This window comes from Phycodurus eques, chromosome 19 (assembly GCF_024500275.1).
Source record: "Phycodurus eques isolate BA_2022a chromosome 19, UOR_Pequ_1.1, whole genome shotgun sequence".
NCBI lineage: Eukaryota > Metazoa > Chordata > Actinopteri > Syngnathiformes > Syngnathidae > Phycodurus > Phycodurus eques.
In genome coordinates this window covers 10514211-10532669 of record NC_084543.1, presented here as the reverse complement: position 1 = coordinate 10532669, position 18459 = coordinate 10514211, and the positions used below count along the sequence as shown (strand labels likewise).

The following is an 18459-nucleotide window of genomic DNA, read 5'->3' as shown; positions in this document are numbered from 1 at the left end:
CATATTATATATATATAAAGTTTTTTTACGAGTCTCAGAATCCCCCATCTTTTAGATTGAAGTGCATCCATATGTGTGTCTGTGCTGTTCTGAAGCAACTGTATCATTTGGAGGCCATGGTCAAAGCTCAGTTGTATGTCTTTCAATCTGCCCACCAGGATTTGTTGACCTTTCACAAGCAGGCAGACAGCTGCTGCTAATTGTTTACGAGTCCACACTGGACTGGTTTGCAAGTCAAACAAAGACGTGGTTCACTCCAATGTTGCATATGACTATTAGTTCTCTTCTGACAAATTCCCCTATTGGTAACATATCCTCTGTTATTTGCTGAAAACAATAATTAGCTGATAGGGGCCGGAAGAAGATCTATTGATACATTTGTTGGCATATGTGAATTGAATAATGAAATTATCATATATATTAAAGATGGAATTGACTCCCCTCGTCTTTGCTTAATGAAGCGCGGAAGCAGATCAATAAATGTGTCACCCAGCTGGCTACTGACGTCAGCCTACTACAGCCAATCCCGGGCATTCTCTTGACACCTTCTTTTTTTTTTTTTTTTTTTTTTTTTTTTTTTGGGTAATCCTCTTGTCCGATCAGCGCCACACTGCGCTCTGTTTGCGCCAAGAATAGTCCCATAAACAAGTCACATTAACCGGGCTTACGCAGACAGAGAAAGACTCATCCTTGAACGGACTTTCCGTGTCGATTGTGCTGTTTCGTGTATTTGATCCATTTGTTATTTTCATTTAGACATGGGACTCTTTTATAAAACGACTAGTTCAGAATTATACGTGCGTAATTTCTAACGGTGTGCGTATTACGCACAGACTGGATGGTTTCGTAGATTGTTTCTTTATCGCAATTTTTTTCGCATCTGCTTAAGACGATCTTTGCAGGTATGTTTTCACTATTTCAGGGCTTTGTCGTGTTCTATGCGCTGGGCTTACGGCACCAAGCGATCGGCCAAGCGGACGACGGTAAGCGGTACATTTGCCGAGCAGTGCCTCTCGTCGGCGACACCAGCTGCCCGGTGACCTTGTTACCCGAATTCAACGCCGGGGGTCAGGAAGAGGAGCTCCGCAACACCGTAATGCAGCTCCGAGAGACTATTCTGCAGCAGAAAGAAACCATTTTCAAACAATTAGGCACCATCAACGAACTGACCACCAAATTGTCCCTGTGCGCATCAACCACCGATGACAGAAAGTACGAAAAGGGGGGTCCTTGGGGCAAAGGGAAGCAAAACACAATGGGAGACGTCCCCAGAGATCCAAATGACACCGTGGAGAACCTTGGCAAAACAATGCAGGGGCTCAAGGACCGGCTGGAGAACCTGGAGGTAAATTCGTCACTCACAATGCTGCCAATGCGTAAAAGCCCATCGATGCTGTTACTGGAGATTACATGAGCAACAACTTCACGAAGAAATATTATATGATCATCCATGTGAGTCAGGCGTCACACATGCCTTCACTGAACATGTATTCATATTTTGATTGAATTACTTAGCATTATTTCTGCATTTTTTTTGTTTCTATTCCGTTCCCACCCCAAAACAACTTGGAGTAATTAGGAATATTATTGTAGCTGTATGGTAAAACTGCACTATATCACGTTGAGACCTGTTTCTAATATTTTTCCAATCATAAGCAAATAAGGTAACCAAAATGTAAAACAAACAGATAAACAACTCTCAATATGATGCAGTGTAATTCGTCGCCACAACAAACCATACTAATAAACATAGTGCTAAATTAATACCTGTCTGATAGTCAAAATGAGCGCTGAACTATTACTTCAGTGGCCCTGAACCTTTGGGCTCAGGGTCACATCTGGTTTTCAAAACTGACAGATGGGTCCAGCCATTTGAATATGAGGTGAAAAAAAGTCAAATATATATGCCATATGTAAAATTCTTTATTTACTCATTCAATTTTATTATGTATACAAGCTATGTCTGAAAAGCTTCAGGACTGTCCCCAAAAGATCAATTTCGAAAACTACAACGCGCAAGTTTTCTCCTCATGTGGGCCAGATACACAACCAGCACATCTACAAAACGAATTCTGCTGCGTTTGCTTCGTTCAGTGCGTGAGAAAAGGCGAGAGTTGTGGCAGGACAACTCAAGATACTCATGATATATGTATATATATATATATATATATATATATATATATATATATATGTTGCATGTTTGATCATATAATCTAGGTCAATATATTTCATAAATCGCTCTTCTTAACGAGTCCATTTGACCGACAGTGTGACAGGGAGGCTAATCATTTAACCAATCGTAACATCTCATTGGATTGCACTGGTATAACTAAAGTTGAATTGGTGAATGTTTAAACTCTCATAAATAGACAAATCAACGTAAATCCCAACGAAAGTCATAAAATACACCGACAAATATAATTATCATTCAAAACAGATACATTTTACATACAAACCATGGAAAGTCGAATCTAGAATCATTATTGAGTGAAAAACACACAAGAAATTGTATTTGTATATATGTTATGTATGTATTATTACTTATTTTTATTTTTGCTATTATTATTATTATTTTAATCCAGAAATTGTCCCATTGAAATATAAGATCTCCTCTACCAGGGAGTCCTGGGCCAAGATGGACTGATATTGTACAAGCAGTTGTGAGAGAATTAATCAAATAGTACCCATGTCTTTAAATTAGAATTGAATCACTGTTTTATGTATACCCAATCATTACAAATACATACTCCTAAATATCCAATAGTTAAATAAAAGGTGAGTTGCAAAGATGGTACTGCATGCAACAGGTCAAAAAAATACTCCAAATTCTACAATAGCTACATTTGTAGGCCAGTCAGACGCATGTAGAACACTGCTGTGAAGTCAAAAGCGTCTCCCGCTGCTAACTGTCCGTGATCAGCTGTGTCCACTTCCTGCTCATCCATCTTTAGCAACAGCAGATGCGGGCCAACATATCCGGCGCGTCGTTCCCCAGCGAGCTGCGTGACTTGCTGCAGCGTCGCCTGGTCGAGCTGGAGAAACAGCTCCTGAGGAAAGTCAGCAACCTGGAGGAGGAGAAGAGCATGCTGTCCAACGCCACGGCAGCATACCGGCTCAAGACGGAAAGTACGCTCAACGCGCTGGTGGAGAGGATAAGTGAGCTGGAAAAAGGTAATGTGACAATGCTAAATGTGACAGAAAGATTTTTCATACATTTTATTAAAAAATACATTGTCAATGGCTTGAATGGATGCCAATAAACTGGTACCAGCTTGAACTATAGAACAAACATTGTGAGCCAGGCAATCGCTCAGGTTGGGACCTCAGAACTCACATACTGTACGTGTATGTTCTTCTGGGTGAATAAACAAAAATTGCCACTGACAGACACTTGAAATTTTGTTGAAGGGCGATCCATTCATCCATTTTCTCTACCGCTTATCATAGGCCTTTCTTTTCTGCTGGTCCAAACACCATCAAAAGCACTGACCAACAATTACAACATAGTATTGGTTGTACATAACTGTATTAATTTATTCCTAACAGTCTATTCTCTTCATTTTTCTTGGCTGCACTGTTTCCTGTATGTACTGTATATAGATAATGATGTCCAGTCAGATTTCAGCCTTTATGTTCTACCATGTCAATATAATCTGCGCAGCGCATTGAGAATCATTCGTGCTGGCTGATGGAATTTAAACTATAGTTGCAATTGGACTGTTTTTTTCACCAGTCAGATTTCAAATTCGCCTCACATCAGCAACATCAGCATTTTTCTGTCCTCTGGTTAGTCAGAGCGAAACTCGTTATAGCCAGGTTCAACAACAAAAAAATACATCTGTAAGAATCTGCACACGTTCATAGAATTAATAAGCATCTCTTTTGAGAACAATGTACTTTATTTAAATGTTTAATGTTGTTGTCATGTTATTAGATCAATATTGATCCTACACTGCTCAAGATGATATACCTGGCACAGTTGCATGCTGTTATGTTGTGCTTTGTATAGTATTGATGGTTTCCATAATTGCGACGTGATCGTGGTATTAAGAGGTGGATTAAGTCGGCCCCCACTGAAGGCCCAAGTACCAAATGCACAGCCCGCCACTGATAAAAAGCATACAGTATAGTGTACTTGTGTTTTTCTTTAATTTCAACAGTTGATAAGCAATAAATTAAGGATCAGCAAACTACATATGAGCAATACACTCTGAAGGACATGCTACATTTACATAGGGCATCCTTTGCATGGGCATAAGTATTGGAACTAGCGCTGTCACAATTTAATCTTTTTAGAACCGATTATTTTATAGATATTTCGTCAAGCTTTTGAGTAGTCACTGCCCGTCGTTATATTTACATTGTGCATCTAATAGTCTCTTCAAAAATCACTTACGGATGATCCTCTGTCGTTTTTGGCCAAGTTTATCAGCGGCCCAACACTTCGTCCATCTGCAATAAATGTCCACGTGAAACATTGTTTCCGGTGGTGTAAACATGGTTCCAGGAATTTTTTTCCCCTTCTTTTTTTGGTGGGGGGTCCTGGTGGATCCTTGAGGCAGAACTTCTGCGACGACCTATTTTTGAAGTCAACTTAGCCGAGTTATTTAATTTTTTTCCCCAGCCCCAAATGGAACACCTGGTGTGAAGGCATGTGAGGTAGTGGCATTTTTATTGTCTGTTCATCTAGTAGGCGAACTTTTATGCGCGAGGACCACATTGGAGGAACAAATGGGCTGGGTCATTAATGGAAAAAACACATTGAAAAGACCAAAATACTAAATACTAAAACTACTAAATTAAACAAAACTGGAACATGGAGGGAATCATTCATTGTCAATGTCTGCTGCAATTGACTGGCAACCAGTCCAGGGTGATTCCTGCTTCTCAGTCAAAGTCAACTCGTATACAATAGCCTCTAGCTCACCCGCACCCCTGAAAAGTTGAAGCAGTATAGAAAATTGATGCATATAAAAAACAAAAACGCACAATTCAACAATATACTGTAGGTGACCCATCTCTCCGCTCTACATGGACAGGTGGGGAAGACTTCAAGTCCCCTGAGCAGTTCAAGCTCTCCCTTCCCCAGCGTACAAACTATTTGTACGGCCGCATCATCAAGAGCCTCCCGGAGATGTATGCGTTCACGCTCTGCATGTGGATCAAGTCCAGTGCCACTCCGGGAATCGGGACACCCTTCTCCTACGGTGTACCCGGACAAGCCAATGAGATTGTGCTGATCGAGTGGGGAAATAACCCAATTGAACTGCTCATCAATGACAAGGTTGAGTCATCGCCGCTTTTATTAATAAGATAACTGTCATCGTCTATCTAATGGGCTTTGATGTAAAGGTCGCACAGCTGCCCTTGGAGGTACGTGACGGAAGGTGGCACCACATCGGCATCTCCTGGACCACTAGAGATGGCCAGTGGGAGGCCTATCAAGATGGAGAAAAGCAAGGGACCGGAGACAACCTGGCAGCATGGCACCCTATAAAACCAGGAGGGGTGATCATCCTGGGCCAGGAGCAGGTATCACAGGAACATACAGTAGGCGAAGTGAAAACTTCACTGCTGAATTAACTGATGACAATATAATAACTGAAAAGATGACATAGGTTATTTAAACTGACGCTACTGTCTGTCTTTGAGTAAATAATGCTTTTTTATTTATTTATTTATTTTAATGGACTGGACTGTTGCAATCCAACATGCTAGAGATCAGATTAGCAATGTCTTGGTATATGCATTTTATATCACATTTAGATGGACAGATCATTCCATAGCAATGTAGATTTTTATTTCATGGTTTTAAAATAAATTTTCCAAAAATTGTAGCTTGAAGTGGTGTGGATGCCAGATATCAGCTTATAGCATTTCTAATATTTTCATTAGTCTTTGCACTATGTTTATTGTTTTTATTTGTATTTTATTTTTTTTTTGGGGGGGGGGGGGCAGCTTCCCTCCTGCTTCTTAAAGGCATATATTTAACAAACAGATACCGTACTACAAATAATGTTGTTGTCTCCAGGACGTTGTAGGTGGACGCTTTGACGCCGGACAGGCCTTCGTGGGAGAACTCAGTCAAGTCAATATTTGGGACCGTGTTCTCAAGCCAGCCGAGATCCAGTCTATGGCCAACTGTACGTCATACTTGCCGGGTAACGTGATCTCATGGATGGCGAGCAATATCGAGGTGTTTGGGAGAGGAGCCTTCAAGAGGCCCTTGGAGATGTGTCAGGAGCGTCTGCCTAATAACTAAACACTTAGCATCTGCCTTTTGTGTTAACTAGCTGCTACTTCTGCGCATTTATTTTTTTTCTAATTACTGTGAGACCAGTTCTGAGGACCCGGGTTCAATCCCCGGCCCCGACTGTGTGGAGTTTGCATGTTCTCCCCGTGCCTGCGTGGGTTTTCTCCGGGCACTCCGGTTTCCTCCCACATCCCAAAAAACATGCATAAATTGGAGACTCTAAATTGCCCGTAGGTGTGCATGTGAGTGCGAATGGTTGGCTGTTTGTATGTGCCCTGCGATTGGCTGGCAACCAGTTCAGGGTGTACCCCGCCTCCTGCCCGATGACAGCTGGGATAGGCTCCAGCACGCCCGCGACCCTAGTGAGGATAAGCGGCTCAGAAAATGGATGGATGGATGGATGGATTACTGTGAGACAGTTTATGGAAGCTGTGAAAAACAACATTGTGACTGTTGCAAATAACACTGGATGTGCAAATTAGGGCACACATCACTGGCTACATGCTTTCTGTTTCTGCTGCCTGGTATCAAGTCACTTCAGTCCAGGGTTCCCTCATGTATTAGCATCACCTTACTATATGTACCCCATCCCTAGAGACTTTGAGGTGATGAAAATCCACTCGAGCTTCGCGCAGAGGCACACAACCGTACAAACTCTGCTGATACAAATACAGTACATGGAAAGACCCAGACTGGCGTTGACATGTGAGCTTCTGTTGCGTGCCGTGCAAAAGAAAGTAGGAGAGAAGATTATCTCAGAGGTCTGGCTAATGTTATGGCTATTGCTTATCACATGTTGTATCCTGACATGATTAGTCATGAGATTAGTCTACTCGAGTCGCACTTGAGGAGAAAAAGACAAAATTGATACTTTGCATGGACATGATACCAGTGATACTACTAAATCTATCACAGTGCTTTTTTTCCCCCTACTTGCCTTGTTCATATGAGCAAAACCCATTTAAATGGAGATTTGTGTTTATTGCATCATTGTATTGTTCTAAAAGACTTGTTCTATATAGTTGCAGTGGATTGTATATGTAATTATTAGCACAGCTAGGGTATAACAACTGAACTATGAACTACTTCTAATGTGTTTGTGGTATGTGTCATATAGTGTAATTGCCCTGCAATGTTTTGCACGTAGCTGTTTTGCACGTTAAACTCTACATAATTGTTTGTGTGGCCTTTATAGGGACTAAAGTGCCAACAATTAATCTGTTTGTACTAAAATAACTTTGCCAATCAGTGTGCAAAATAAAAAGACCTACTGCCTAAATGAATGTTTGCCAAATTGATTTGTTGATTGATTGATTTTTTTGTCAAAAAAGTGATATTTCCATGGAATCATTTTAAAACAGCGTAAGAACAGTAGTTGGGCATTGAGTAGTCTTTCAATTTTAAGAGTTAATTGTAATAACTAGTTTCAATATAATTACAGTATATTGAAGGTGTATTCCCCCCCCCCCCCCCCCCCCACACACACACATAATTTTGATTACACATTTCAACAAAGGGAGGATTATTTCCATCAAGAAAGGGACAGGTGTCAAGACCAGAGGGATCAAATTATGTCTACTCTGGTTGGGGCTATAAATACTACAAATGCTTCCCAAATTTGGTCAAATGTATTCTTAATGAGTAGGTTATTTTTGTTTTAAATACTCGTATTATTATTATTATTATAATAATTATTATTATGTGCCGATCCTCAGATGTAGGTGGTGATACATGTAGTCATTTTCAAGTATCGAATGGAATTTTTTACTTGCAACCCCAACTTTTTTGTTTTTTTTTCATGTTGCTATTATTGATATTTTAAGAACGGTCTAAAGCAAAACAGGGCAATCTGAAGTGTATTCATTTAAGCATATGGCATCCACACAGAAGTTTAAAGTCATCTGCTGCCCTGTTTGTGGTCAGGTACGATAAGGGACGTGGGTGTGACATAAGTAGTCTATAACATAAGCTCAGCGGGATCTTTTCACTGAGCTGGCTTGGCTTCAGGACAACAACAGGTGGCGTGGGTGGCATTAGCAACGCTTAACAGAGGGAGAGGCCAAAAGGTCGATGGTGACATGGCAGACGTTCGTCCTCGGACTCTTTCTGGCCACTTGAAACACTCACAGATCATTTATATAAACCAGAAAAGTGTATTTAGGACGGGTTTTATTTGTTGTTGTTTTTTGTTTAGTTTATTTATTATTTATTCCAATTTATTATTTATTTATCTCCAAATGTAATAATTTTACTATTAAAATAAGAGTTTCAAATTCTTATTGCTGGTACATTGGTTAGTAAAAAAAAGAAAAATATATTTCATTGTCTATAATAATAATATTGCTTGGCTCTTCTCTTACTTTGTGATTTGTGAAGTGCTTGTACAAACTATTGTAATCATTTATATCATTAAATAGTTGGTTTATTGTTAAAAATATGAGGAAAATAAAATACATATTATATTACGTTTTATTTATTTTACTAAATAACTGTTTAATTTACTATAAATAATTTTACATTTACATTCACCATGAGTGTGTATGTTTGTTTGAAATGTGACTTATGATCAGTCTCCACCTCTCGCTTAATGTCAGCCGGAATAGGCTCCAGCTCAGCAAAGACCCTAATGAGGATGGATGGATGGAGGAATGGTGTTAATCACATACTTAATTAGTTTGGCCTTCATGTTGCTTACTTTCATTCATTCATCTTCCATTCCGCTTATCCTCACGAGCGTGCTGGAGCCTGGATAGGTGGGGTACACCCCGAACTGGTCGCCAGCCAATCGCAGGGCACATAGAAACAAACAACCATTCGCACTCACATTCACACCTACGGCCAATTTAGAGTCCTCAATTTACCTACCCTGCATGTTTTTGGGATGTGGGAGGAAACCGGAGTACCCGGAGAAAACCCACGCAGGCACACGGGAAAACATACAAACTCCACACAGGCAGGGCCGGGATTTGAAAAATTTGGATACATAGCAGTGGCACAAGAAGAAATTGTACTAGCAATAACAACAAGAACAATTCACTGCAACAGTGTTTTAGATGGAACATTTTGTCATGAAGCTACTTGTTCTTTGTATTACTAGACACATTTTGAGATGAGTCTATAAAGGGTGTCAAAGTTCCTCACGAATGGCCATTGGCAGGGGCGAGTCTAGGATCAGCAGTTTAGGGGGGCTGAGATCGTACATTTTTGGTGATAAAATGTTACATTTGAACACAGTACTTTGTGGTTATGCACTTGTCTAGCTTGTTTAAAAATGGTAAAGAGTAAAATTAGTTAATGAATGGATGAAATAATTAATTAATTAATATTTCACATTTTAGGGGTGCTGCAATTCAATTTAGGGGTGCTTGAGCTCCCCCAGAAATGGAAGACAGGCCTACGGTCATTAGACATAGCTATGGAAGCCCAGTTATATTCCTTTTTGATACTTATGTTTTACAGTAACAAAATCATATACCTGTTTGAGCAATAATCCATATTTTCACATTAAATATCAAACAAACAGCTATGAGCAATTTTAATCCTCACTTGTAGCCATACACATAGACCAAATTTAAAACTCAGCATAAGATGAGGTCAAAGTCGAAGATTACCATAGCAACCAAAAGCTCCCCGACTGTGTCTCGGTCATGACACATTCATTACGGATGTCACCATTAATAATGACCAGGGACGAGCTGTCATTAGAAAGACGCTTGAAGAACTCCACTGTTTTTCATCACAGCTGGTGAAGATTCCTCAAGTGACATTTTGTGTCATTTTATTATTAATATGCCTTCCTTTCTCTCTTTTTTAAACTATTGTATTGCATTTTGCAACATTTGTTTCCCAGTACGAGTGCTTAATGTCATGTGTCTTGTCATGCTGAATGTGTGTTTCTTGTGGTACATTCGCTTGATGACGCCAATGTTCAATAATCAATAATTCCACAAAAAAAACCACATATTTGCAAGCATTACTTCTAGAAAGAGATCTTTTATTCTTTTTTTTCCTGCAAGTAATACACAAAGAGAAAGAAAACGTTTGCAAAAAATATGTCACTGAACACTTCCCACTGAGCTTATACTAACACTCGGTGCTGTAAAATGACCTTTTTGAAAGTTAATAATTCATGAGGCATTCAGCTTGAGCGCTGTGGGTCACTAATTGATCGTCGTCACGTCACACAAATAATGTAATAATACACGTGGTATATGACCTGGCAGCCTTGTGAACATACTGTATATAACTAAATGATTCATTCAAACAGCATAAAACAAAGCAGGTATACAACCATGGGACACAATAGTACAATACAAACTTGCTGACTGCTCCAGTTTAACTATGTATAGTACATTTTTTTTTTTTAAATTGTCTTTATTGAACCTATCCAAAAACAAATCAACACAAGATCGGTTATAAAATAAAAGGAAATATAAACAAAACAAAACTAAACAAAAGAAATGTACAAATGTATATGTTCAATAGGAGTGGGAAGTAAAAAAACTATTGGGTCTTACCCCTAATTCTAAGTACAAATTTGACTTATTTGGCACTCTTGTTTCTTTTTAAACAGAGTAAGGTTGCTACATGTTTTCAGTTCATTATTATCCACAGTTTAACTCCTCTAACGGAGACACGTCTGTTTTATGTTTGTTCTTGTCAGATTTTTTTAAAATACGTACACCTGTTCCCCTCCAATTATACCAACTGTCTAGTTTCAAATAGCTTCTGAGTACTGTGAAATTAGTAAGTTAGAAGTAAATTGTTGTTGTTTGTACATTACCTGTGCCGTTTTGAATTCATTCATTTAGTTTCATAATTTCCAAATAAGAAATGGTATTCCTCCTCTGACCCCATAAAAGAACTCATAGATGAGAATGGTTAAGCGTAGTAGTGCGTTGCATTCTGTCCCCACAGTGGTTCTTTCTCTTCTCTTTCAACACGGGACATGTTTAAAACAATTCTGCTGTGGCCATCAGTGTGCCTCTTCAGGAACAAAGCATTGCTGGACGCTGTGATCTGCAAAGGGACACAAATTCAAAACACTTCTCAGCCAGTTACAGTTTGTCAAAAACATACATTTCCACAAAGGAAATTCGTGTTCGAAAAGACATGCCCGCAAGCCAGATCCTCCATGTCGTTTTATGTGGGCCATGAAAGTTCGCCCTAATTCTTCAGAACCAGGCATAGAAAAACAAATGCAGGGGCTATTATGTAATATAATGGGACGTTTATTAGAGTTCCTGCACAAAACACATTCGGAAAGGGACGATGTGTAACTGCCTTGTGCTTTGGCTATACGCCTAGTCCAAGAGTCGAATAAATACAGTGCACCTCACCCACTGGTTAGCAGCCATCACGGCTAGCCACATGTAAAAAAAAATAATAATAATAATAATAAAACTTTCAAGGCAAAAGCACGGCATTCAAAAAACCTATTCAGGTGGAGTCAAATCAATAAAAACTACCAATATTTGATTGTCATATTGTTTGGCTCACACGCCGCACACTGAGTGTTTGGATTTCCGCAGCTAGTTTTCATGCGTGGCCTACTGTCAGCAGCTAGTTTTGCGGCAATTCGAAAATTCAGTCACAGGTGAGCAGCGTTGAAACGTCGCTGATGTAACGGCCAATTAAAAATACTAGGCTATCACGTGTCTTCACAACAAAAATTACATTTCCGGGTATGAAGCGAGCGCCACACGGCCACCTTCATGCCGTGTCAGTACAATACAGGATAGTATATTTATATTGTGTTTTACAATAATAGTTAACGATATCAATAATTTCATACGTACCCATGGCTAAAAAGCAAATCATAAAGAGTCTCTTTCGCCGAAATGCACAAGTGCAGTCAATGAGCCTCTCGCACATTTGCTCTGTTTATATTATTATAATATACAGTAGCTACAACGAAGAACAAATCCCTTCTTCCGTGACAACTGCACCATGTTGTTTGTGGTTCAATGCAAACAAATAAAATAATACAGCACATCAGTGATTCCTAAAGAGGGTGTCGTGAGAGATCATCTGGGGTGTTGTGGGAAAGGATCCACATTCACTTAAGTTATCCAAAAACGATTATTTATTAAATACCAATTTAAAAAAATCACCGATAGTACTTACGACAGTGACATATACTGACAGGCAGAACAATTAAATGCTCTTCCATTAAATCATAAATCTGCTTATCCACCTGTTGCCATTCATGCAGCAGAACAAGTCATGGCTTTTGGCGAGTATATCAGCTTGTAAACAGACCCAGATGTCACACTTACTAAGTTAATTTGTGAGTAAACTGAGACAAGGTCATCATTATTTAAATATTTATACTTTCGTGGCATTTTTGTTTGGCGGTGCACTGTGAGATTTTTCTGCGGTAAAATGTGTGCCTTGGCTCAATAAAAGTGTTGGGAAACACTCAAGTACAGTAAAGTATATCAAAATGTTGCTTTCCGATAAGAACATTAGGGGGTGTACGGGTGTGAGTCAAGTAATTTGTTCACGCTTGTTCATTTCAGTCGCATTCCGCCATGTGGCATGATTTTCGGCATACCCTTAGTGATTATACATTCATGTAGTTTCACCAGTATAAGTGGCCTCTTTAGGGCAACTATAACAAGGTTGAGACTCACAATGAAAACAGTTTGACAACACTGATCCAAAGTTTTGAGGGTATTTTACTTATTGGACATTTTAGGTACACTTCAAATGGGTTCCATACAATATATGTATAAAAAATTCTTAATAACTTTTATAGCGATGACATTTCTGTCCTATTATGTCCAGTGAGTCTGAGGCTCACACTCGAGTGCTGCTCTCAGTTTCTGAGTCTAGCCTGTCCTCTTGTGGTCATAATGTTTGCTCACAGCAGGTTCATAATTGAGGTTAAAATTTAAAAAAAAAAAATTAAAAAGGATTGAAATATTCATGTAAAATATAGAGAATATTTTATTTTTAAAATGTATAATATAATATTTTAGAATTAATTAATGTTTTATTTTATAAAATAAAAATGTTGAATGTATATATAAAATCGTTTATTTTAGGATTTTATTCATTTTAGTATTTACAACAAACAAATTAGCCATTATGTAATGAGAAAAAAATTATAAATACATTTTTAAAAAATGTACATTTTAAGAAAACAATTTTACAAAAAAAGAATTGTAAAGTAATACATCAAATATTACAGGACTGTGGACCTTTGTCCACCCTGGCTTAGAAGCATGTAGCGTCACGTCTTTGGTCACATGCAACATTTTTTGTGTTGTTATACCTGAGATTTGTTGAGACATCGAGGGTGGCAGGCGATGACAGTGATGAAAGAGAAAGTTGCCACAAGGATAGTGGCGCAAGACAGGATGAAGAGCATATTGGCGGTGTCTGGAATGAACATCATTGTTGTTGTTAGGATAAAAATTGCGGGACAATTAAGCACTTCCAACTTGTGAGAACAGTTTGGGGATGGCCTTTAAAGGCATGTTGGGATGTGTTTGTTATAGAAGAACCCCATCAAACAACTTTTAAATGAAGTGGAATAGTTTATGGGCAAAGTTTCATAGTCAAAATAAATACTTCAAAATTTAGTGGAAAGTTTTTCCAGTGAAGTGACTGACTGTGTTGTATTGATTCACTCGCCTGACTTGGGTGTCGCGTCGCTTTGGTTCCAACTCAGTGAGCGTGCAAATGTGAGTGTTAATGGTTGTGTTTCCGTATGTGCCCTGTGATTGATGAGTGACCAGTCCAGGGTGACACCTTTTTCCTGAAGTGAGCTGGGAATTAGGATATGGATAAGTGGTATAGAAAATGGATGGATGGATGGCTTTTATAGCTAAAATGGAGGATCACTTCCATATATTTTTCTTCCATCTTGACTTCCCATCAACGTAACTGTTAGGTTTCTCAATACTTTTGCCCGTATAATGTAGGTAAGCATAAGTATTAAATACTAAAAAAAAAAAAAAAAAGGTAAATTAGAGTGATGACAAGTGTGTTCAATGGCTGAACGTTGTTACTGCAATGTGAACTATAACATTTTTCACGAAGAATATTACGATAGGCTTTAGCATAATTGTAACTTAGCAACGAGAGCGAATCAATTGAACACAGCAAACATTTGCAGGCCTGATCCGATATGGTTGCATTCCTTCATTTTCATTGACCTCTTGTCGCCTGTGGAACTAACATAGCTGAACAGCGCATTGAAAGTTTTGTCTGAAACACTCCATGACACAGCAAACATTTCAAATCTTATCCAGCTACCTTTGACTGTGGCAATAAGACACATGATATAGAAAGATGGACACTGAATCCCCATTGGTGTAGCTTACTAATGCCAGTAGCAATCTTTACAATGTATCTATAATTTCAATCACAATCAAGCAAAACAAGGATTTATTGATAAGTGCGTCAGAAAATAGTTGAACAGTTTAAGGACAATGTTCCTAAATGTACAATTGCAAGGAATTTAGGGATTTCATCCTCTACGGTCCATAATATCATCAAAAGGTTCAGAGAATCTAGAGAAATCACTGCATGTAAACCGCATCAAAAACCGACATCAATGTGTAAAGCATATCACCACATGGGCTCAGGAACACTTCAGAAAACCAATGTCAGTAAATACAGTTCGGCGCTACATCCGTAAGTGCAACTGGAAACTCTACTATGCAAAGCAAAAGACATTGATCAACAACACCCAGAAACGCCACCGGCTTCTCTGGGCCCGAGCTCATCTAAGATGGACTGATGCAAAGTGGAAAAGTGTTCAAAATTTCAAATTGTTTTTGGAAATTGTGGACGTCGTCCCGAAATGCTCCCCGGGCAGCTGAATGTATGATAATAACCTACAATAATATGGAAGTTGCAAAGAAAAATATACAGTACTTTCGGTTTTATCATGCACTTTACTCTATGTATGAAGCTTTTCCTACTATTATTGAAATGTTGGTTTCGTTATATAAGCTGGTGACAAAGACCCTAAATGTTGATACTTCCACCAGGAGGGTTATGTTTTCATGTTTTCATGTGGCAAGGGGAAATGAGAGGGGAAAAAAACAACAACTATACATTTTGGTTTACATTTGGACAAAGTTCTTAAGTAGTTTTGAATATAGCTAGTCATATTGCAAGAGTTCCCTTAATTCCACAACAAGTAATGGTTGTGTCTTAAGGACAACATTTTGGTATCTATGAAGGCGTATAATTTGCCGTTGATCCAAATTTGGATTGATTGGACTTTTTTGTTTTTACTTTCTTAAAGGGCACTCTTATCCTTTCTGGAGTTTCAGCTTCTTCGCACAGAACATTAAAGTAAGTAACCATAAAATATACACGTTGGGACATTGTCTACCATTTAACCCCCTCCGGCTTGTTTCTCTCAGCCTTTAGGCCAGTTTCGGCCTCCGTGTTTTGTTATGCAAAAGATTCCTGTTGGTCTTGTGTGACTTGGTATGTGTATTTGTGTGCATGTCTCTGTGGGCCTCACTGTTTTTCCTGACGAAGAGACTGAAGGAGGTCTGCAGCTTGCTGATGTCATTGCGGACGCTGATGTTCAGGCAGTGAACGCCGGCCGAGGTGAAGGTGTGGTTGAGCCACAAGGAGTTCTCGTACAGCGTGGTCAGCGTGCAGCCCCCCGTCGTGTCGGGCTCGCATTTGGGAAGGAAGCGCCAACACACCCACATGGGGGGACTGAGAGGCAATGATTGTTCACTTTCTTCATTGAAATCATGAAAAGATAGGGACACTAAATGTTATTTACCTCCCATCCACATGAAAAGCCAGGCCAGTGGTCTGATACACTTCATAATCAGAGGGACCCTTCAGTTCAATGCTTTTAATGGCATCTACAAATCAATTTTATACTTGTTAGTCACAAATTATAGGATGACCTCACACACAATTTGAATATTCTGTCTTTAATCTATTAATAAGCATTGGTGGGAAGTCAGAAAGTACAAATACTACTGTACTTAGGTAGATTTTTCAAGTATCTGTACTTGAGTATGTATTTTCTTCTCTGTATCAGCATTCTGGAAGTTAATAAAAGAGGGAAACAATTTTGTGTGCACAAAAGTGAATTAATTAAGAACTTAAGTAAAAGGGTTGAATCAGTACTTCTACCAAAGTATTTTTTTTACACATGTATCTGAACTTCTACTTACTGTAAGTACAGAGTGTGAGTCTTTTTCTCGTCTCTGCCAATACGCATACAATTTAGTATTTTAACACTACAAACCAAGCACTTGAACATCCTTAGAGTAGATTCCAGTTAGTGGAGGTGTGGATTGGGTCATATTGACTCCAATTTTCAGCCGGAGTGTGTAGTTTCCAGATAAGGCGTAGTGGTACCGGACAACAGGCTCAGTCCCCTGGATCACCTCTCTGCATCCCCCCCCCCCCCCCCAAAAAAAATAAAAAATAAAATTACAATCGCAATGAATTTACTTACTTACAAACTTTGAAAAATGAGAAGGACTTGGAAAAGAAATCCTCATACCCGTTCCCTAAATCCCAAGTGTAGCTGAACTTGGCCATGGTGAAATTTTGCTGGGGATCAGAAAGTTCGAACATAGTCTCGGTGGGGATATCTGAAGCCAGCTCTCCAGTGTCTCTCACATAGGTGGCGTTGCCATCCATTTGATAAAAAGACAGCTTCCCAGAAATATTTTCTATTTAAGGAAAGATTAAATGTCATCGGTGGCGTGCTTGAAAAAGTAGAAATTGACAATCAATGTACCTAAATCTGTCAGAGGCTCGACACACTCCGCCACACCCAGGACAACCAGGAGAACAAGCAACAACGGTGCTCTGTAAAGATATAATCAAGTTAAGGAACCTGAAACATATAATCTGTCTGAAAAGAAGTATACCTGTCCATGTTTTCTGGTCCCCTCCCTGGGATGCTCTCGAGGACCTAAAACTGGAGTCAAATTCTGAGGATGAAGATGCCGAGGAATAGGCAATGTGTGTACAGGACTTCTCAGATTCCCGTCATCATCTAGATGAAGGCTTGAAATTGCCACCATGACTTGCAGTCATGTGCCCTTGCAGGAACAACAACCACTTTTGAGTCGTGGGCTTAAGGTCACAGTATTCTTTTCAGAATGTGAAGTTTCTCCTGACCGTTCTGTGGGGGGGTTCATGTGTTTCTTTGTGGTTTAAAAAACAACAACATTATATTAGTATATCCAATTAGAAAGTGAAAGAATATGACAAGGCCGCAGATAGGCCCACAAGGTGGTGCTAAAACCTTTGGGTTTGTATCACCAGCACATGGTGACTAAAGGACCTCATTTAAAGAAAAATATCATAAGGAAGACTTGATTCAAGGCAGTGGCGTCGCTGAAGCCCCCCATAAAAACTTCTCAAGACCCCCTAAAATAATTTTGTATTATGTTTTAACTGCGAAGTTTTAGCCATAGGCACCCGTAAACCCGATCTTTAGCCCGCTAAAATAAATTTTGTTTTCCCAAAAAAGCCACCCCACCCGGTCGACGAAAATTAACATTCACAATATGAACAGGTAGACCGCCAAGCACCCCTTTTCACATTTGGAAAATTTTCAACATTTCAACTCTGCCACTAGATAGCGCTGACGAGCTTATCATCGTCCTCCCACAACTAGTTCACATGCTTATCTTGTAGTAAAAGTACAAGTATCTGTTGCGTTTTGTGCTTGCGTTTGCCATTTTCGTGCAGGTATTTTCCCCAAATTTATTTTTTCTAACCATGGGTTCTAACTAAGAAAGTCAGTGCTAAGAAGAAGAATCGGATGACGTGCATGGAATTAAAGCTGGAAATCATTAAAAAAAAAAAAATCACAGAAGCAGTACTTCTGTGATATGTACGATACTGAAGCAGGAGTCGCCTATACTCCTATAGTTTCGGTGGCTAGGGGGGAAAAATGAAGACGTTGCTGAAAGTGAGGAAAGTGTGGCGAAAATGGTAAAATACAATAAAATACTGTGAAGAAGATTAAGTTCAGTGAAAGTCTAGTGACAAATGTAGATATTTAAAAAATATTATTTATATTTTATTTTGTTCTTCCTTTATGTGTTTATACATTACAATAGTTTAGTCCTATTTGATTCATTGAGAAGAAAAAAAAACTTCCCGAAAAATGTCAAAGAATTTGGGGGGTCTGGAACGGATAAATGGCATTTCCAATCCTTTCAATTGGGGAAAGTTGAGTGAATTGTGTC

At 39.1% G+C, this 18459-nt stretch overlaps 2 protein-coding genes across 2 annotated transcripts; one reads left to right on the top strand and one right to left on the bottom strand.

Annotated features, from left to right (window-relative positions):
• Positions 1-610: 610 nt before the first annotated feature.
• Positions 611-7522, top strand: nptx2b (neuronal pentraxin IIb). The gene is made up of 5 exons (XM_061663955.1): positions 611-1345; positions 2952-3171; positions 5040-5284; positions 5353-5532; positions 6032-7522. Exons 1-5 carry the CDS (start codon positions 905-907, stop codon positions 6260-6262), a joined length of 1317 nt encoding a protein of 438 aa, XP_061519939.1. The 5' UTR covers positions 611-904; the 3' UTR covers positions 6263-7522.
• Positions 7523-10843: 3321 nt separating this feature from the next.
• On the bottom strand, positions 10844-17254 carry tmem130 (transmembrane protein 130). Its single transcript, XM_061706335.1, has 8 exons — positions 17128-17254; positions 16995-17065; positions 16755-16926; positions 16494-16639; positions 16017-16101; positions 15744-15946; positions 13533-13639; positions 10844-11272 (listed from the first exon to the last, which is right to left on the bottom strand). Exons 1-8 carry the CDS (start codon positions 17133-17135, stop codon positions 11135-11137), a joined length of 930 nt encoding a protein of 309 aa, XP_061562319.1. The 5' UTR covers positions 17136-17254; the 3' UTR covers positions 10844-11134.
• Between the last annotated feature and the right edge of the window lie 1205 nt (positions 17255-18459).